The 19,259-nt window shown below is 45.1% G+C and overlaps 1 protein-coding gene across 1 annotated transcript; it reads right to left on the bottom strand.

The window, feature by feature from the left end:
* Window positions 1-1,899: 1,899 nt before the first annotated feature.
* Window positions 1,900-18,967, bottom strand: LOC118832213 (putative serine protease 45). The gene is made up of 6 exons (XM_036739615.1): window positions 18,826-18,967; window positions 18,674-18,724; window positions 12,482-12,647; window positions 8,796-9,094; window positions 6,213-6,373; window positions 1,900-2,145 (listed from the first exon to the last, which is right to left on the bottom strand). Exons 1-6 carry the CDS (start codon window positions 18,965-18,967, stop codon window positions 1,900-1,902), a joined length of 1,065 nt encoding a protein of 354 aa, XP_036595510.1.
* Between the last annotated feature and the right edge of the window lie 292 nt (window positions 18,968-19,259).

Here is a 19,259-nt window from a genome sequence, read left to right as displayed (position 1 = left end):
TCAGAGTCCTTGGTGTCATGGAAATGGTTCAGGGTAGACAGGGTTTTTATCAGTGGAAATGACATGACAGAACATGCTTAACATCTACTTCATGGCTGCCCCATAGGACTGACCCTGGGGCCTTGTCATCTATAATGGAAAAGTCCCACATGTGATATCTTCCCTATTATTGTAAATTGCTTGGGAGCAGGGACAGCCTCAGATTTTCTATGTGTATCTCTAGCACTTAGCACACTGCTTCGCATATAATAAGTGCTTCATAAATGCTTTTTCTTTCATTCATTCATACATACATTCATTCCACAGGAGCTTGCCCCTTTCCCTCCCCCAAAGCTTACCCAAACCTCTTTTTCTCCTTTTCTCAATTTTCCCAGGCTTTAGCCTTTCCTGTTCTGTTTTCACCAGCCTCTCTCACCTACTGGTCTTCATCTTTGGTTACGTCCCTCTTCTCCCATCTTTCGGGCCTGTTCTGCTTGGCTCTGAGTTCATTTGAGAATTCCCTGGGCAGCTACATTTGATCTCTTTAGATACTTACCCCTATTTTTTCTCATCAGGATCATTTCATTAAACATTCATTCTGGAGTCTCTAATCCCTTCTTGAAGTGGGATTACCCAGTTAAACCATAACTGTAAGGGTCAGGGCATGGGAACAGTAGATGATGGCCAGGGATGCTTTGGAAGAGATGAACGTCTGGATACTTAATCGGGCCAACAGGGGGATAGAAGACTACATATGTGACTTCAAATGTATCTAGTCACCTCTCTCCAAGCCTCTAAAAGATCTTCTCACATTGTAGTAAATATTAATGGTGCATCTGAACTGTGTGTACACAGGATGGCCCCAGGAAGGGTGGGAGGAAAGCTTTAGAATAAGAGGTAGCAAGGAAAGACGGGGATTCAGGAAAGTGGCCTATGATGGAAGAAATTTGCCCCTTCATGTTCTGGGGTGGGAGTGGTAAAAAGCAATCTCAAGATTCGTGATGTCTTGAATCAGGATACCTATGTTCTAATCTCAGCAATGCCACTAATTCATTCAATGAACTCTGGGCATGAAATTTTTCTGGGTCTTAATTTTTTTCATGTGTAAAATGAAGCAATAGGACTAGGTGATCTCCATGGTCCATTTCAGCTCTGCTATTTGGGTTTCTATAATCCAACATAAATAAGACAGTCTGGTGTAACCCTTACATCACAATCAATCCTAGAAGAAAGAGGTCCAGTGGGCTTAAGAAAGGGTACCTCCTCATAGGTTAGTGTGTGAGTGTTTGAAGAACAGAGAATCAGCTGATCCATCAACGAACATGAATTTATTGAGTCCCTGCTATATGTAAGATACAGTACTATGCTAATCTCTCTCTGTTTAGCATGAGTGAGCCACTCATGTACCAGACCCTCTCTCCCAGATCACCTCTGGCTCCCTCTGCTTGAGTTGAATGGCTACCATCTTCCTATCAATTTCTAAAACCATTCTTTCTGATTATTCCCTTCTCCACAGATCTCTAAGGGCCTGAGGGGTCTTCCCTCCCCTTTACAATGAGGCCTATGGGATCCAAATCTCCTAAACCCTAAACCCTAGTATCCTATCCTTTCCCAAGTTGCTACTCTTCTCCCTCTGGCCTCACCTCCTGCCCAATTTGCCACAGATATCTTCAGATAGCTCCTTGACCTGCCCACTCAGCCTTAGAAATCAATCCTCCAACTTCAGCCACTCAACTTCCTGAGTCTCAGCTATGTTAGAGGTTATGAGGCTAAGGAAGGGAGTAAAATCCTCAGGGAAATAGCAGGAATTCAGGAGGTCCTGGAAGGAAATGAAGGAAAGCTTCCAGGAATAGTAGGGGGCTGATAGTGGGGAGGGGGTGGGGCATGGAAGAGGAATTCAGAGAAGGAGTGGAGAGGAGTTCACAGGGCCATCATGAGAGAAATGGGCAACAGCAGGGATAAAGGTGTGATCCAGGAGGAGGCCATGAGGGTAGAGACTGCATAGTTCAGCTCTGCTATCTCCTTCTCTATCCAGGTGGAGTACTGGCTGACCCGAGAATAGACACCTGGGGTTTCCAGATGAGCACATCCCATGGTCCAGCTCACTATCCCTGTTTGGAACCACGTGCTGTCAATCTCACAGACGAGTGGGCTCCCATCATCTCCCTGCAGAGAGAGAGGAAGGGCAGTTATTAGTGAGGGCTGGGAAGAGGGGTAAGCTGAGGTCTGCATGGCCTTGTAGAGTGAAACTCACAGTACAGATGGCTGTCTGGGCAGTATATGAGCCTGGGTGGGACAGAGTGACTTTGTTTATAGTTGTGTTGCATGTGACTACAACTCTGTGATGATACAGTACTATTTGCCCCAGGCACACTGAAAGAAATCCAATGGGTTTGGGAAAAGTCAGAAAATCTGGCTACAGAAAGCATTCTTTAGGAGCCTCCAGAGACAGAGTAGAGGTGGCTGGTGCCTGAATCCTTGCTGAAGATTCTGGGGGGAGCTGTCATGGTGTCTTGTAGTGAAGAACATTGTTGAAGAGAACAAGATTCCAAATCTAGGCACCAGACCTTCACTCCTCTTAGGGCCTCTGGATTCTGCCGGGGCTTTCTGCAAGACACTATCCCAAGGTATGGAGGAAGATAGGAGAGAGCAATCTTGGCCCTCCATCCCTTGAGGCACTTTATCAAAGGTACAAGGAAAGGAGTAAAGTGCAAACTCAAGGCCCGACTTCTTCCACTAGAACTAATTCTCTTCACTGTCTCAGAATGGGACCAACTCTCTTTTTATCCACACTACAAAGGGCATAGTCATTGATTGTAGTCCTGGGGAGGGAAGAGCACTAATACGCCACACAGCCATATGGAAGCTGGAACTCTGCTCACAGTTCCAGGGCAGGAAAGAGTGCTTGTGGTCACTCACAGACTAGAGTACAAAAACACCTCTTCCTAGATCATACCACCTTCGAAGAACCAAAAATGTACAGGTCCCCAGAATTAGCTCTGAAGACAGCTGCACAAAAAACCTGAAGCTTGGGATAGGGCCCCTCCATTCTATAACCAGAACCTCACTTTAGCATAGAGTTAAAAGTAAAGAAATAGGCTGGAAAAATGAGCAAACAGCAGAAAAAGATCCTGACGTTACTATGATGACTACTACGTTACTATGGTGACAGGAAAACTCGAAACACAAACTCAGAGGAAGACAACAAAGTCAAAACCGCTACATCCAAAGCCTCAGAGAAAAATATGAATTAGCCTCAGTCCATGGAAGAGTTGACAAAGGATTTTAAAAATCAAGTAAGAGAGACAGAGATAAAAATGGGAAGAGAAATGAGAGTGATGCAAGAAAATAATGAAAAAAAATTGACAGCTTGGTAAAAGGAGGCACAGAAAATACTGAAGAAAATAACACCTTAAAAAAACCAGAATAGGCCAAATGGTAAAAGCGGCACAAAAATCCAATGAAGAAAAGTATGCCTTGAAAAGCAGAATTGGCCAAAGGGGGAAAAATATACAAAAATTCACTGAAGAAAAGAATTCCTTAAAAAGAATTGGCCAAATGGAAAAGGAGGTAGAAAAGCTCACTGCAGAAAATAATTCCTTAAAAATCAAGATTGGGCAAGTGGAAGCTAATGACTTTATGACATCATGAAACAATAAAATCAAATCAAAAGAAGAAAAGATAGAAGAAAATGTAAAATGTCTCATTGGAAAAACAACTGACCTAGAAAATACATTGAGGAGAGATAAGATAAAATTTCTGGACTACCTGAAAGCCATGATAAAAAAAAAGAGCCTAGACATCATCTTTCAAGAAATTATTAAGGAAAACTGCCCTAATGTCCAGAACCAGAGGGTAAAATAGACAGTGAAAGAATCCATCAATCACCTTCTGAAAGACATCCCAAAATGAAAACTCTGAAGAATATTACAGCCAAATTCCAGAGCTCCCAGGTCAAGCAGAGGGGAAGGCAGTAAGGGAGGGGGGCTGATAGAAGGGAGGGCAGATTGGGGGAAATAAAAGTCAGAAGCAAAACACTTTTGAGATTGGACAGGGTGAAAGGAGAAAGATAAGGATAAATGGGGGGGGATAGGATGGAGGGAAATACATAGTAATCATTACTGTGAAAAAATTTTTACAGCAGTTTTCTCTGATGTAGACCTCATTTCTCAAATATATAGAAACTGAGTCAAATTTATAGAAATAAGAGCCATTCCTCAATTGATAAATCATCAAAGGATATGAAGAGGCAGTTTTTAGACAAAGCAATCAAAGGTATCTATAGTTATATGAAAAAAAATGCTCTAAATCACTACTGATTGTAGAAATGCAAATTAAAGCAACTCTGAGCTACCACCCCACACCTATTAGATTGGCTAATAGGACAGAAAAGGAAAATGACAAATGTTGGAGGGGATGAGGGAAAATTAAGAAACTAATGCATTGTTGGTGAAGTTGTAAACTGATGCGACCATTCTAGAGAGCAATTTTGAACTATGCCCAAAGGGCTCTGAAAACATGCACATCCTTTGACCAAGCAATACCACTACTGTGTCCCAAAGAGATAAAAAATAATAAAGGAAAAGGACCTATATGGACAAAAATATTTATAGCAGCTCTTTCAGTGGTGGCAAAGAATTGGGAATTGAGGGGATGCCCATCACTTGGAGAATGGCTGAACAAGTTGTTGCATATAATTGTGATAAAATACTACTGTGCTATAAGACATGACAAGCAGGATGCTCTCAGAAAAGCCTGGAAAGGCTTACATGAACTGGTGCAAAGTGAAGTGAGCAAAACCAGGAGAACACTGTATAAAGGAACAGCAATACTGCATGATAATAAACTATGAATAACTTAGCTATTCTGAGCAATACATTGATCCAAGGCAACTCTGATGGACTTACGATGAAAAATGCTATCCACCTCCAAAGAAAGAACTGATGGAGTCTGAAGCAAATCAAAGCATACTATTTCTTCACATTCTTTATCTTTCCTGCTTTTGTGTGTGTGTTTCCTTTCACAGCATGGCTTATGTGGAAATATATTTTACACGACTGCACATGTATAACCTATGTAAAACTGCTTGCCTTCTTAATGAGGGGGGAGGAGAGGGAGAGAGAGAATTTGGAACTCAAAATTTGAAAAAAAGAATATTAAAATAGTTTTTACATGCAATTGGGGAAAAATAAAAAATTAAAAAAGAAAACTGCTTGAAAGCAGTCCTTTGTATCTACTGTTTTTACCCCCAGGGCCTAGCATAGGGTCTTGTAATATAATAGGCATTTAATACATGTTTCAGGAATGAATGAACTGAATAATTAGCAAAGTTGCGAAAGACACAGATTTTAGTACAATCTGAGGGAAAACTTCTTAACAACTAAAGCTGCGCCAAAAGAAAAGGCACTGGCTGCCTTGGGATACAGCAAGTGTAGGCTCCTGCTATAGTGGAGGCCTTCAGGGGAAGATGCTGGATAACTAATCCTCAGGGATTCTGTGAGGGGATTGCTGCTCAGTCACACTGTGGATTAAACACCAACGAAAATGTAAAGTAAGTATGACGATAGCACTCACTTCTCAGGCTGTTATGAAGACCAAACGAGGTCATTTTGGAAAGCACTCAGCACAGCGCCCGGCCCATGATAGGCACTATATAATGCTAGCTATTACTTTCAGTGTAACTGCTAGCATGTGTATAGTACAGTGCTGACTATTATTAGCACCACTCATATAGTGCCCTAAGGTTTGCCAAGTGCTTCACGAATGTAATCTCATTTTATCACTATTATACCCTGGGAGGGAAGTGCTATTATGGTCTTCATTGTACAAATGAGGAAAATGAGGCAGACAGAAGATAAAGTGATTTGCCCAGTGTCCCACAGCTGGTAAGTATCTGAGGCTGATTTGAACTTGGAGCTTCCTGACTCCAGGTCTCAAAGCTCTATGTGCCATGGCACCGCCTAGCTGTCTCATAGATACTCTCTGAAATTCTAGAGTTCTGTTCCACAATCTGTCTCTAGACACTAGGTTGTATGATGTTTCTAAATCTACACTAAGCTTCTAGGACTCCTCTCTGACAATGACTAAGAGCCCTGAGAGATGAAGGATGGAGTGGGGCTGGGGAGTGGGCACCAAGGAAGGGGGAAGCTTCTTTCCATGGTTCAGCCAATCAATAAGCATCTCCTAGGTACCAGGTACTGCACTCAGCACTGGGTCTTATGCAGAGAACTCACATAGCAGAAGTCTCTTCCTCGGGAATAATCGCTGCACAGCATGTTAGAGGAGATGATGCGGACGATCCTGGGCACTTCTGAGATGTCATGGTACCGGGAGTCACAGTCATCGTTGCTCATGACCAAGATCTCAGCTTCCTGAAGTCTCGGAGACGTCTGTGCTGTGGGGGTTTGGGGTGGGAAAGACCTCAGTGGTTAAAGCTTTCTGCGTTCCATGATCCCCCGGGGCTTCCCCCAACCCAACTAGACCATCCCAAAGCCCACAGGGTAATTACCAGGGATGACACCACTAGCCTGCCCAGCATTTAGAGCTTAGACATGCTAATAATCTCCTTTAGTCACTGTAGTCAGTCTAGAAGGTTCAGCAAAAGGAGAGAAGAGAAAGCACCTAACCCTCTCTCCTGTTCTGCCACCACCAAACAGTTCTTTCTAACTCTTCAGTGCTCATCCTTGTCCCTGGCTTCCACTGAACTCTGGAAAGGATGGGGACTATGAAGTGGACATCTAATCCCCCATCTCCATGGCAGGTCTTTCAATTCTTGAAGACAGCCATCCAATAAGTCTCTTCTTAGGCTAACTATGCCATACTCCACGAGGTGATCCTTGGGTGGCATAATTTCCAATCTAGTAAAAGCAGGCCTTTGAGGGGTAACCCATGAATTGGAGTGAATGATTCAGACTGCAAAAGGATGGGAACTGTTCTATTTATCTGCTGGCATTCCCCACCTATTTCCTAATGGAAATGAGGTAATAGGATACTTAGCTAGCCAAGGGATTGTAAAGCAGTATGGGTAATTCCTTACAAGTTTGCCAGCCCTTTAGGAGGCTTTTCAATTGGTTCAAATGAACTTGAGATTGTAGAATGGACTGATGAACTCAGTCCAGAGACATAAGAAAAAATTTTCAATGGGAGTCAAAAGGGAAGAAAGAACACAGGAGCCTCACTCTGAGCCAGTCCCAGGGGAATCTAGACCCCTGAAGAGCTGACTCCATTTAGGACATCTAGTCTGGAACCAGGCAGATTTTCTCTCTCTGATTGCCTGTGAGCACTAGTTTTGGAGTCATACAACCTGGGTTTGAATCTTAGCTCTGCAACCTAATATGCATGATCCTGGGAAAATCATTTCTTCTTCTGATTCTGTTACTTCCTCTGTAAAGTGAGGGGATTGGACTCATTAAGTGACCTCTAAGCCTACTTCAGGCTCTGAGTCCTACAATTGGAACCTGATGGAAGAGGGCCTGCTTAGCCTAAGAGGAGACTTATGGGGTAGAAGAGGAAAGGATGGCTGTCTTTAAACATCGAAAGACCTGCCATGGAGATAGGGGATTATATATGTTATAGGGCCTAATAGATATTTAATAAATGTTTGGGGAGTGGATAAACGGAGCAATTAGCAAAGTTGCAAGATTTGCAGATTCTCGTATACACAATCTGAAGGAAATCTTCTAACTAAAACGTCCAAAAGGAAAAGGAGCTAGTTGCCTTGGGAGACAGTGAGTTTGTGTTCCCTATTATATTGGAGGCCTTCAAGGGAAAAGGCCTGTTAATCAATCTTAACAATTAATCTTCAGGGATTCTGTAAGGGGATTGCTGCTCAGTTATACCTTGGGTTAGATAACAGTCACAATGTCAAATAAGTATATTAACAAGACCCACCTCCCAGGGTTGTTATGAAGATCATTTGTAAAGCACTTGGCATAGTTTCTGGCACATAGTAGGCACTATGGAAAGCACCTTATGAGATCGCTGAGTGCAACCCCTCTTTTTACAGATAAGGAAGTCAAAATCACAGATCAGGATTGAATGCAAATCCTCTTGCCTCAGATCCAGCTGCTTCCTGCTGCTGCTCCTTTTGGCTCTGCCCTGCCCCTCTCCCTTTAACTCTAAAGCACCAGTTTATTGTTGTGATTTGAAGAGGGCCAAATAAGAAAAACCCCACAAAAACAATAACACTCTCCATTTAAAAAAGATAAAGTCTAATGCCTGAAATTCCATCATTAGAGAACTATTTCTTTTGTTAAATCATGTCTTACTCAGCCTCCTCTGCTCAAGTACAAATGCTCCTGAGGGGAAGATCTCTCTAGGCCCTTGTGCCTTCATGTAAGCTTTCCTGGGAAGGAGGGGAGGGAGGGCAGTAGGGACTGGGATCAAATCATGACACATAATTTCAGTTCCAGGAAACATGTTGGAGAAGGGTCCCAGGAAGCAGCAGTGACCCAGGCACAGCAGAGCGCCATGGACAGCACACAGAGGGTAACACCAATGCCATAAACCAACCTGGCAGGATACTGAAACGGAGGGAATTATAGCTGCTGAGATTTATCCAGAAAGGCAGAAATACCTTCCTGGGCAAACAGTGGACTTCTCAGGAAGCAGGTCAGAGTAATTAACAATAAGTAAAATTAGATTAGTCAGGAAGTAGGCAGATGGACATGTATGTGGTAAGCAGGACTTAGAAGTTGGAGTGGGTAGGGTGAGGGCTAGGATGTGCAAGAGCTAAGGAGGAAGAAGCCAAGATCAATGAAGAATACCAAGGCAGGAGAACAAGGCTATTCCTTTGTCCCATGGGGCCATTTCCTCACCCTCTGGTCCTGGTAGGTCTATTTGGGTCTGGCCCCAGCCTGTTACCCAGCAGAAAGACCCAGGCCTCACTTCCAACGCGGAGGAGGAAAGGCAGACGGGGGCGATGTGCTTGGTGTAATTCACCACCTCGGCCAGTTTGAGGAGGGCTACGTTGTTCTCACGGCCGATCCATGACCAGTATCTGGTCTCCTCGTAGCCGGGATGGATTATCACTTGTTTGACCGCGACCCGGAGAGAACGTTCAGGGTTTATTTCATCGAGTTGTGTGCTCCCCATTAAAACAGTAAAATTAGTGTTGCTGTTGGAGAGAGGGAAGACATTACCATTGTCATTAACATTGTCATCACCGCACTGAAGTGGAAGGAGTATTGGACTTTGGTGGGGGCGGGGGGGAATCAGAACATATGACCGTGAGTCCTGGCTGTGCCATTTGTTAGCTGGGGACCTTGAGTCTTGGCTATACCATCGGCTAGCTAAGGGACCTTGAGTAAGCTATTGAACTTCTTGGAACACAGTTTACTTATCTGCAAAATAAGAGGGGTAAGACTATACCAGGGATGGGGAACCTGTGGCCTCAAGCCACATGTGGCCCTCTGGGTCCTCAAGTGCAGCCATTTGACTGGAAATGGCTGTACTTGAGGACCTAGACGGCCACATGTAGCTTCGGGGCCACAGGCTCCTCACCCCTGGACTAGACAATTCGCTCTGTAAGTTCTGTGACTTGAATGAAAGCCACAGCACCACGGCTTCTGAGAATGTTGTATGGGGGTGCGACTTCAGTCACAGGATCTTAAGGAGGCCCTTTAAGCTGCCCTGGTATGTGGTCATCCAAACTATTTTGAACACCACCAGTAACAGGGATATCACTCTGAATCCAGAGAGTGCCAATATTGTAGAGTATTGATTATTAGAACGTTCCTCCTTTTATTGAGCCAAAATCTGTTTCCTTTTATTTTCCAACTGCCATACTTGTTTATGACTGCTGGCATCAAGCAGAACCAAGATTCAGAATTTGTTGGAAACGCTCATCTTCAAAGAGTCAGTGAATCACGCCAACCCAAAGGGAGGTCTCTTGTGAGAAGCCACAGGAATCTGCCTGTGGCCTTTTGCTGTTCAATGTGTTTGACAATGATTTGGGTGAAGGCATCAGAGAATCTCAGAGTAAGAAGGGATCTCAAGAGGCCATAAACTCAACCTGGGGGCAGCTAGGTGGTGCAGTAGATAGAGCACTGGCCCTGGAGTTAGGAAGAGCTGAGTTCAAATCCACTCTTAGACATTTACTAGCTGTGTGACCCTGGGCAAGTCACTTAACCCTAATTACCTCCAAAAAAATTTCAACCTGGACCTGAACAGAAGCCCTCTCTATAACTTAATTCAGTTAATAATCACCTAACCTTTGTTCCAAGAACTCAGAAGGAGTGAGAAACCACTGCTTTCTGAGTAAACCTATTTCACTTTGGGATAGCTCTCGTCATTAGAAAGTTTCTGTTTGCCTCTTTGCAACTTCCATTCACTGCCCCTAGTTCTGGCTCCTAGGACAAAGTAGAACAAATCTAATCTCATTTTCATTACAGCCCTTCAAATATTTGGAGATGGCTATGTCCCTTCCCCTACCATGGCCCCCAAGTTTTCATTAAGATAAATATACCCATTTTCTTTAGCCAGTCCTCATATGAAATAACCTCAGGACTTTGCCCACCTCAGTCCTTTCCTGGATGTTGTCCAACCTTGTCAGTATCCTTCCTAAAATGTGGCCCCCAGAACTAAACATAATAATCCAGATGTGGTCTGAGCAGGGCAAAGGGGCAGCAGAGCCATCCCTTCTCTAGTCCTGTACACTATGCTTCTCAGAGCAAAGTTAAGATCATGTTAGCATTTGGGGTTATCCTATCATTGTTGTTTTATACTGAACTTGCCAATATCTTTTATTTTGAGGATGATGGATATTTTACTGAACACAAGCTTCCAGGAACTATGAGAGCCAGTGACAGAAGAGGGCCCCCAGGAACAGGATGTAGGAACTAGAAAGGGGCTGTGGTCTCTGAGAAGGTTTACAAAGGGATGAAGTTTCAGCATGTAGTTGGCAAGTGGAGGAATTATCTCTTAGAGTTGGGAGAGGGTCTGTATAAAGGGGTGTAATATTGGGTGGGAGAAGTCACCTACATTGGAATATGGTCCTGAGGGTTCAGGCACAGGTGTATGGTTTATGGGAACATGGAGACTCAGGATACAGTTAGCACCCTCCTGATGTTTGTGTAGCCCGAGCCAGGTCGCCAGCCTGTCAAGCAATTCAACATAGGCCACACATGTATCATTATGTCTTTTTTTTTTTTTTGAGGAAGAAACTGAGGTCCAGGGCAGGTGTCATTTAAATCCAGATTGTCTGATTCCAGTTCTAAGATTTTCCCCATTGTGTTTCTCTTGAAGCATTCCGTTCAGTTCTAGGTGCTATATTACAGGAAGGAAATGGATAAGAGGAGGTTTAATAGGATGATATAGGGACTAAAGACCATGCCATAGGAGGATCTGTTCAATGAACTAGAGATGTTTAGGCTGGAGAAAAGAAGACACAGAGAAAGACATAACTGTAGTTTTCCAAAAGTTTCAATAATTAGTTTCAAATAGCTTCAAGGGTTTACCTTTATCAGCTTAGCTGTGAATGGGTGGGTGTGGGAAAGGAGAGCATACAAGGAAGAGCAAAGAGCTGCTGAGGAGCAGATTTTGACTTAGTAGATCTCATGTCTTTGCATTGGTCTGTCTCCCATGTCTAGAATGCTCTCCCCCCTCACCTCTGTTTCCTGGCTTGCCTCATTTCATTTAGGACTCAGCAGGAGGCCTTTCTGAAACCCACTCCTACCCCCTCAGCTGCTAGTGCCCTCCACTCTCCAATTACCTCTCATCTACTATGAATAGATCTTGTATGTACCTAGTTATTAACACATGGTTTTCCCCATTAGGATGTCAATTCCTTGGGGGCAGGGTCTGAGTTGTTTTATTTTCTTTATTCATCCAGTCACTTATTCATTCATTCATTAATCTACTGATTCACTCTGTTACTCATTAATCCATTTGTTTGTTTATTAATTTATTCTTCCCCCTTCTTTTGTTTCCCTGCTGCTTACTTAGCACAGGGCCTGATACACAGGAAACACCTAATAAATGTTTGTTGACTAGTTGGCTGAGTTTAAGCAAGTCTTAACACTAATCTAAAAGTTAGAGTTGTCAAAAAGTAGCCAGACTGACTTGAGAGGTAGGGTTGGGTTTTTTTATTCCTCATTTGAGTAGTTGCTAGATGACCACTTGTCTTTTCTACTGAGATCTGAAAGTAAAGTTGGAATGTCTCAAATGATCCTTTTAACTAGATTGAACAGACACTCTGCAACTGTATTGCTAAAGGAGCATACCACCTCCTTCTCTCTCTGTAACCCTACTTCTACCTACCCCTGCCAGAACTGTGACAGTAGCCACTCTTACCTTTCCGAGCTCTTTCCTGTTTTCAAGGTCAATGTCCTTTCACCCAGCCTCCCCCACCTAACCCAACTATCCTGCCAGAAAGGGAAATAGCCCTGGAATTGGAATCAAAGGATTTTCCCAACAACAATATAAAATGGATAGGGCAAATGATATTTATCCAGACCTATTGACTTATTAGCTCACTAAAGGACTTGGAAATGGTTCAACTCACCCCTTCAAAAAGCAATTAGCAGCCGTCAGCACCCACAGCGGGGCAACTAGGGACCCACCGCACCGGTGGCTGTCGTCTTTCTGAACACTCACTTGCCAAGGCCATCTCTTAGCCATCGCATCGTCACCACCTATGATTCTTTCCCATTGATATGAATGACCACAGCCTGGAGATGGAGGAAGAGTAAGAAGGCAAGGGTGAGAGAGAGATGGTAGAAAAAGAGACAAACAGAGAGACAGAGAGATGAAAAAGAGGGAGTTGAGACAGAGAGATGAGAGAATTGAGAGAGAGAGAAAGGGACAGAGAGAGGGAAGGAAGGAGAGAGAGATGAGAGGGGGGAAAGGTGAAAGAGATAAGAAAGAGACACAGAGACAGAGACAGACATGTGAGGGGACCCAGAATCCTGGGTCATTAGCTTTCCACTGAAGCCACAACCCTTTAGTTCAAGAAACTTCAAGAAACAGCCATCTTATAAGGCTGTTAAAAGAAAAAATCCTGGATTTGAGATCAAATGACTTAAGTCTGAATCCTGGTTCTGATACTTACCGTGTGACTGAGCAAATCTTCTAACCTCTCTGAGCCCCAGTTTCCCAATCTGCAAAATGATAATAATGATTCCAGCACTACCTACATCATAGACTTCCTAAGTCCACAGGGAGTATACACGGGAGACACTCCTAAGGTGATCATCATTATAATGGCTGCTCTCCTCAGCTCTAAGGGATCACCACTCCATGGGGGATCTCAGGAAGTTCCCTTTTGATTGTATACACTAACACACAGGGATCGTGACGTGAGAGGAACCCAGATGTCATGTGTTTGGACTTTAGGCTAGTCAGTTTCCGCTTCCATTTCATGATGCCATTCGACTGAATTTTATTCACCAGGCAGCTAGGAGAGGCGGTGCATAGATCGTTCTAAATCCCGTCTCAGACACTTCCTAGCAGTGTGATTCCGGGCAAGTCATGTAACTTCTCTCAAACTCAGTTTCCTCAACTGTAAAATAGGGCTAGTAATGTTACTTACCTCTCAGGGCTGTTGTGGGGATCAGATGATACAACATGTAAAAATGCTTCACAAATCTTGTAGCACTATAAAAATGTTCAGTTGCTTCAGTCACATCTGACTCTTTGTGATTCCACGGAGCTCTGTCCATGGGGTTTTCTTGGCAAAGATAATGGAGTGGTTTGCCATTTCCTTCCTCACTGGTAACAGAGGCTAAGTGACTTGTCCAAGGTCACACAGGTAGAACGTTTCTGAGTCTAGATTTGAATTTAGGTCTGCTTGACTCCAAGGCCAGCACTCTATCCACAATGCCACCTAGCTGTTATTAATTCAACAAACACTTATTACATCTGAATAAAAGGATTGTGGAAAGAAACTTGGCTTGGAGTCATGACCTTAGTTTAAATCCCTATTCTGCCACCTAATACCCATGTGACCCTGAGTAATCACTGAATGTCTCTGTTCCTCAGTTTTGTCACCTGTAAAATAAGGCAATTGGCTCTCTATAAACTTAGTATCATGAATATACAGTCATGTAGGGTGTTCTGAGATTGCCCCTTGAGCCACATTAAGAAGTCACTCTCAGCAGAGCCAAGATGGCAGCTGGAAGGCAGGGACTTGCTAAAGCTCTCCCCCAGGTCCCTCCAAACACCTGTAAAATATGGCTCTGAACAAATTCTAGAACTGCAGAACCCACAAAATAGCAGAGAGAAGCAAGGCTCCAGCCCAGGAAAGCCTGGATGGTCTCTGGGAAGGGTTTATCACACAGAGCTGGGAACGGAGGGGAGTAGAGCCCAGCGTGGACCAGGAGCTAGGCCGAACAGAACAGGTCCTAGCACCCTGAATCAGTGAGCTGTGGCAGTTACCAGACTTCTCAACCCACAAACACCAAAGACAACAGAGAAGGTTAGTGGAAAAACTTCTAGAAAGGAGTGAAAGGAGTGCACAGTCAGCCCTAGTCCCAGGGGTGTGGAAGTGGTGCAGCTCTGGGGCTGCTTCCAGAGCTCCAGCTGCAGTTGCTTCTGGCCCCAGGCCCACACATTGGGAGGAATTAAGTGCTGGATCAGAGCGGGGGTGCAAAGCCTGCTTGGATCTGGGTCTGGTCTGGGTTGATGGTTCTTGGGGGAGGAGGAGCACTGGTATGGCAGAGCTTTCTGTATAGAAGTAGCTTTGAAAACAGCAGCACAGCCCCTCAAGCTTGGGACAAAGCACTCTCTACTCTACAAGCAGTCATACCCTGACAATAAGCTCAAGGGGAACATGGCCAGGCAGTGAAAATGGACTCAGATTCAGACTCAGACTTTGGAATCTTTTTTTGGTGACAAAGAAGACCAAAACATACAGCCAGAAGTAGTGAACAAAGTTAAAGAGCCTACACCAAAAGTCTCCAAAAATATGAATTGGTCTCAGGCCATGGAAGAGCTCAAAAAGGATTTGGAAAAGCAAGTAAGAGAAGTAGAGGAAAAATTGGGAAGAGAAATGAGAGTGATGTGAGAAAATCATGAAAAACAAGTCAATGACTTGCTAAAGGAGACCCCAAAAAATACTGAAGAAAACAACACCTTAAAAAATAGACTAACTCAAATGGCAAAAGAGCTCCAAAAAGCCAATGAGGAGAAGAACATTTTGAAAGGCAGAATTAGCCAAATGGAAAAGGAGGTCCAAAAGATCACTGAAGAAAATACTACCTTAAAAATTAGATTGGAGCAAGTGGAAGCTAGTGACTTTATGAGAAATCAAGATATTATAAAACAGAACCAAAGGAATGAAAAAATGGAAGACAATGTGAAATATCTCATTGGAAAAACCACTGATCTGGAAAATAGATTCAGGAAAGATAATTTAAAAATTATTGGACTACCTGAAAGCCATGATCAAAAAAGAGCCTAGACATCATCTTTCAAGAAATTATCAAGGAGAGCTGCCCTGATATTCTAGAGCCAGAGGGTAAAATAGAAAATGAAAGAATCCACCAATCACCTCCTGAAAAAGATCCCAAAAAGAAAACTCCTAGGAATATTGTCACCAAATTCCAGAGCTCCCAGATCAAAGAGAAAATACTGCAAGCAGCCAGAAAGAAACAATTTGAGTATTGTGGAAACACAATCAGGATAATATATCATTATATATAGTGGATATATAGTGATATAGGATATAGTGAGAGAGAATGAGTGAATCTTGCTCTCATTGGAATTGACCTGAGGAGGGAATAACATACACACTCAGTTGGGTATCTTAGCCCACCAGAAAGAAGGTGGAAGGAGATAAAATGGGGTGGGGGGCAATAGAAGGGAGGGCAGATGGGGGAGAAAGTAATCAAAAGCAAACACTTTTGAAAAAGGACAGGGTCAAGGGAGAAAATTCAATAAAGGGGGATAGGATAGGATGGAGGGAAATATAGTTAGTCTTTCACAACATGAGTGTAGTGGAAGGGTTTTGCATAATGATACACATGTGGCCTATGTTGAATTGCTTGCCTTCTTAGGGAGGGTGGGTGGGGAGGGAAGAGGGGAGCAAATTTGGAACTCAAAGTTTTAAAAGCTCAAAAAAAGTTGTTTTTGCATGCAACTGGGAAATAAGATATATAGGCAATGGGGCATAGAAATCTATCTTGCCCTACAAGACAGTAAGGGGAAAAGGGAAGGGGGGAGGGGGAGGACAGAAGGGAGGGCAGACTGGGGAAAAGAGCAATCAGAATATATGCCCCCATTTGGAGTGGTGAGGAGGGTAGAAATGGGGAGAAAATTTGTAACTCAAAATCTTGTGGAAATAAATGCTGAAAACTAAAAAATATTAAATAATAAAAAAGAAATGACATAAAGGGATGATTCATGAGAAAGACTCATATGCACTGATGCAGAATGAAGTGAGCAGAACCAGGAAAACAATTTATACTATGACAATGACATTGCAAAATTCACAGTTTTGGAAGATTTAAGGACTGACTACCCACTACCTCACAGAGAGGTGATGGATTCTATGAAGAATGAAACACACATATATATATTTTTTACATAGCCAATGAGGAAATCTATTTTACTTGACTATGTATATTTGTTACAAATGTGTTTTTTTTTCTCTTTGGGGGAAGGAAGTGGAAAGGAGAAAAATAAACACTTATTAGTTGAAAAAAATGTAATAAAAATTATTTTTGTTTCAAAAAAAGTCACTCTCTATGTTCATTATAGCGGTCTGTATTCACTTGCCTGACTTGTAGTCAACTCTTTTATCCCACGTATTTTATGCTGGATGAAACGTCTTACCACTGACTCCCACTATGTGACCACAGGCAGATCATTTTTTTTAACCTTTCTGAGGCCCTATTTCCTTGTCTGCATAATGAAGGGGTTGGCCTAGGTGATCTCCAAGGAACTCCTTTCCTTTCCTGTTTCAGGGTTATAGCTAAAGTACCTTTGATCCTAAAGGCAGGACCTAACTCCCTGTGGGTGTCTCCCCATTAGGACCAAGATACATTGGATGAAACCACTTTGTACCATAATAGACTGAGGGAGATCAGAGGTAGACAAAGCAGAGAAGGGAATGGCAGGAAAGGGGAAGGACCTACACGGAGATAGAAGGAAGAACAGTTTTTCTGCACAGATGAGAAATTTCCTAAGGTCCAAGACTTCGTCTGCTCCATTGGGGAATTAAGCCTTGTGGATGGACAGTCTCCAGGAAGGTCACCGGGTTCTTTCTAGTCATTTGCAAATTCTTCTCTGAGTTCAGGCCTTGAAGAAAATGACTACGTGACCATGGGTTAAGCCTATCTTTAAATGAGCATCGACTATCATTAAGAAGTCTTCTCTCATGTTGAATGCACATATCTTGCCTACTACTCCCTCATGTCCCTAGGAGAGCTGAGATTTGGCAGGGGTGGGTCAGTTTTTGATTAAAATATTATGATCATAGGATCATACTCAGAGCTGGAAAGTATCTTAGAACACATCATGTCATGAGTGGGAGCTTAGAACATAGAATGTCAGAGTTGGGAAGAAACTAAGAACACAAATTGTCAGAACAGAGGAGGTCAGAGGTGTGAGGGTCCTTAGAACACGGGATGTCAGAGGGGGGAGGGCCCTTAGAACAGGAATGTCAGAGGTGGGAGGGCCCTTAGAACACGGGATGTCAGAGGTGGGAGGGCCGTTAGAACACGGGATGCCAGAGGGGGGAGGGCACTTAGAACACGGGATGTCAGAGGGGGGAGGGCCCTTAGAACAGGGAATGTCAGAGGAATGTCAGAGGTGGGAGGGCCCTTAGAACACGGGATGTCAGAGGTGGGAGGGCCGTTAGAACACGGGATGTCAGAGGGGGGAGGGCACTTAGAACACGGGATGTCAGAGGGGGGAGGGCCCTTAGAACACGGGATGTCAGAGGTGGGAGGGCCCTTAGAACACGGGATGTCAGAGGGGGGAAGGCACTTAGAACACAGGATGTCAGAGGGGGGAGGGCCCTTAGAACACGGGATGTCAGAGGGGGGAGGGCCCTTAGAACAGGGAATGTCAGAGGAATGTCAGAGGTGGGAGGGCACTTAGAACACGGGATGTCAGAGGTGGGAGGGCCCTTAGAACATGGGATGTCAGAGGGGGGAGGGCCCTTAGAACACAGGGTGTCAGAGGTGGGAGGGCCCTTAGAACAGGAATGTCAGAGGCGGGAGGGCCCTTAGAACACGGGATGTCAGAGGTGGGAGGGTCGTTAGAACACGGGATGTCAGAGGGGGGAGGGCCCTTAGAACAGGGAATGTCAGAGGAATGTCAGAGGTGAGAGGGCCCTTAGAACACGGGATGTCAGAGGCGGGAGGGCCCTCAGAACACGGGATGTCAGAGGTGGGAGGGTCGTTAGAACACGGGATGTCAGAGGCGGGAGGGCCCTTAGAACACGGGATGTCAGAGGGGGAAGGGCCGTTAGAACACGGGATGTCAGAGGGGGGAGGGCCCTTAGAACACGGGATGTCAGAGGGGGGAGGGCCCTTAGAACAGGAATGTCAGAGGCGGGAGGGACCTTAGAACACGGGATGTCCAGAGAGGAGAGGGGCCGAGCTCCCCACAAGTAAAGCAGACTCGGGACTGGGGCAGGGGAGGCGGCCGTTGGGGCTGGGTGGGGCCCGGAGGGCGGGGGAGGCAGGAGGGGGTGGGGTGGGCCACGCCCCGGGTACCTCGCTCCCTTTGGGGCCCCTCAGACTTAACGCACCTTTTATCGAATCATCCTCGACGCTCATCTCGGTCCAGTCCCAGCGGCAGTCTGCGGGGAGACGAGCAGAGGAGGGAGTGGGGGTCGCCGGTTGGGGGCATGGGCCCCTCTCCCGCCCCGCCCCCGTCCCCGCCCCCCGGCTTGGGCCTCACCCACGGACCGCAGCAGCAGCATCAGGAGCAGGAGCAGCGGGTTGCCTACGGAGGCCCCGGGCGGGCGAGCAGAGCCCAACAGCCTCCCAGCTGTGCCCCCCGTGAAAGGGCCGGACCCAGGCCCAACAGCCCCCAGCCCCATGCGGCTGCTACACGAAAGCGAGCCTCAGGACACCAGAGAGCCTCTCTGCAGAGCCCCCTACTGGAGGCACTCGGTAACACCCTCCCCGCGGAGCCCCCTACTGGAGGCCCTCGGTAACCCCACCCCCGCGGAGCCCCCTACTGGAGGCCCTCGGTAACGTCCTCCCCACGGAGCCCCTGGTGCTGGGCACCTCGCAGGCCCTTGTCTGTTCAGGCCTCCCGACGTGCCGGAGACGTCCGTGTCCCCTTGTAGCGCCCCCTCCCAGGCCGGAGGCCTCCAGCCCCCTCTTGGT

Source organism: Trichosurus vulpecula, chromosome 9 (assembly GCF_011100635.1).
Source record: "Trichosurus vulpecula isolate mTriVul1 chromosome 9, mTriVul1.pri, whole genome shotgun sequence".
Lineage (NCBI taxonomy): Eukaryota > Metazoa > Chordata > Mammalia > Diprotodontia > Phalangeridae > Trichosurus > Trichosurus vulpecula.
The sequence above is the reverse complement of the archived record's forward strand: the minus strand, read 5'-3'. Positions and strand labels throughout refer to the sequence as shown.

Coding starts and splice junctions, on each gene's coding strand:
- LOC118832213 (XM_036739615.1), bottom strand. CDS start 18,967: ATGGGGCTGGGGGCTGTTGGGCCTGGGTCCGGCCCTTTCACGGGGGGC. Junction 18,725..18,825: donor GCTGCTGCTGCGGTCCGTGG/GTGAGGCCCAAG, acceptor GTCTCCCCGCAG/ACTGCCGCTGGGACTGGACC. Junction 6,374..8,795: donor AGACCTACCAGGACCAGAGG/GTGAGGAAATGG, acceptor AAACCCCCACAG/CACAGACGTCTCCGAGACTT.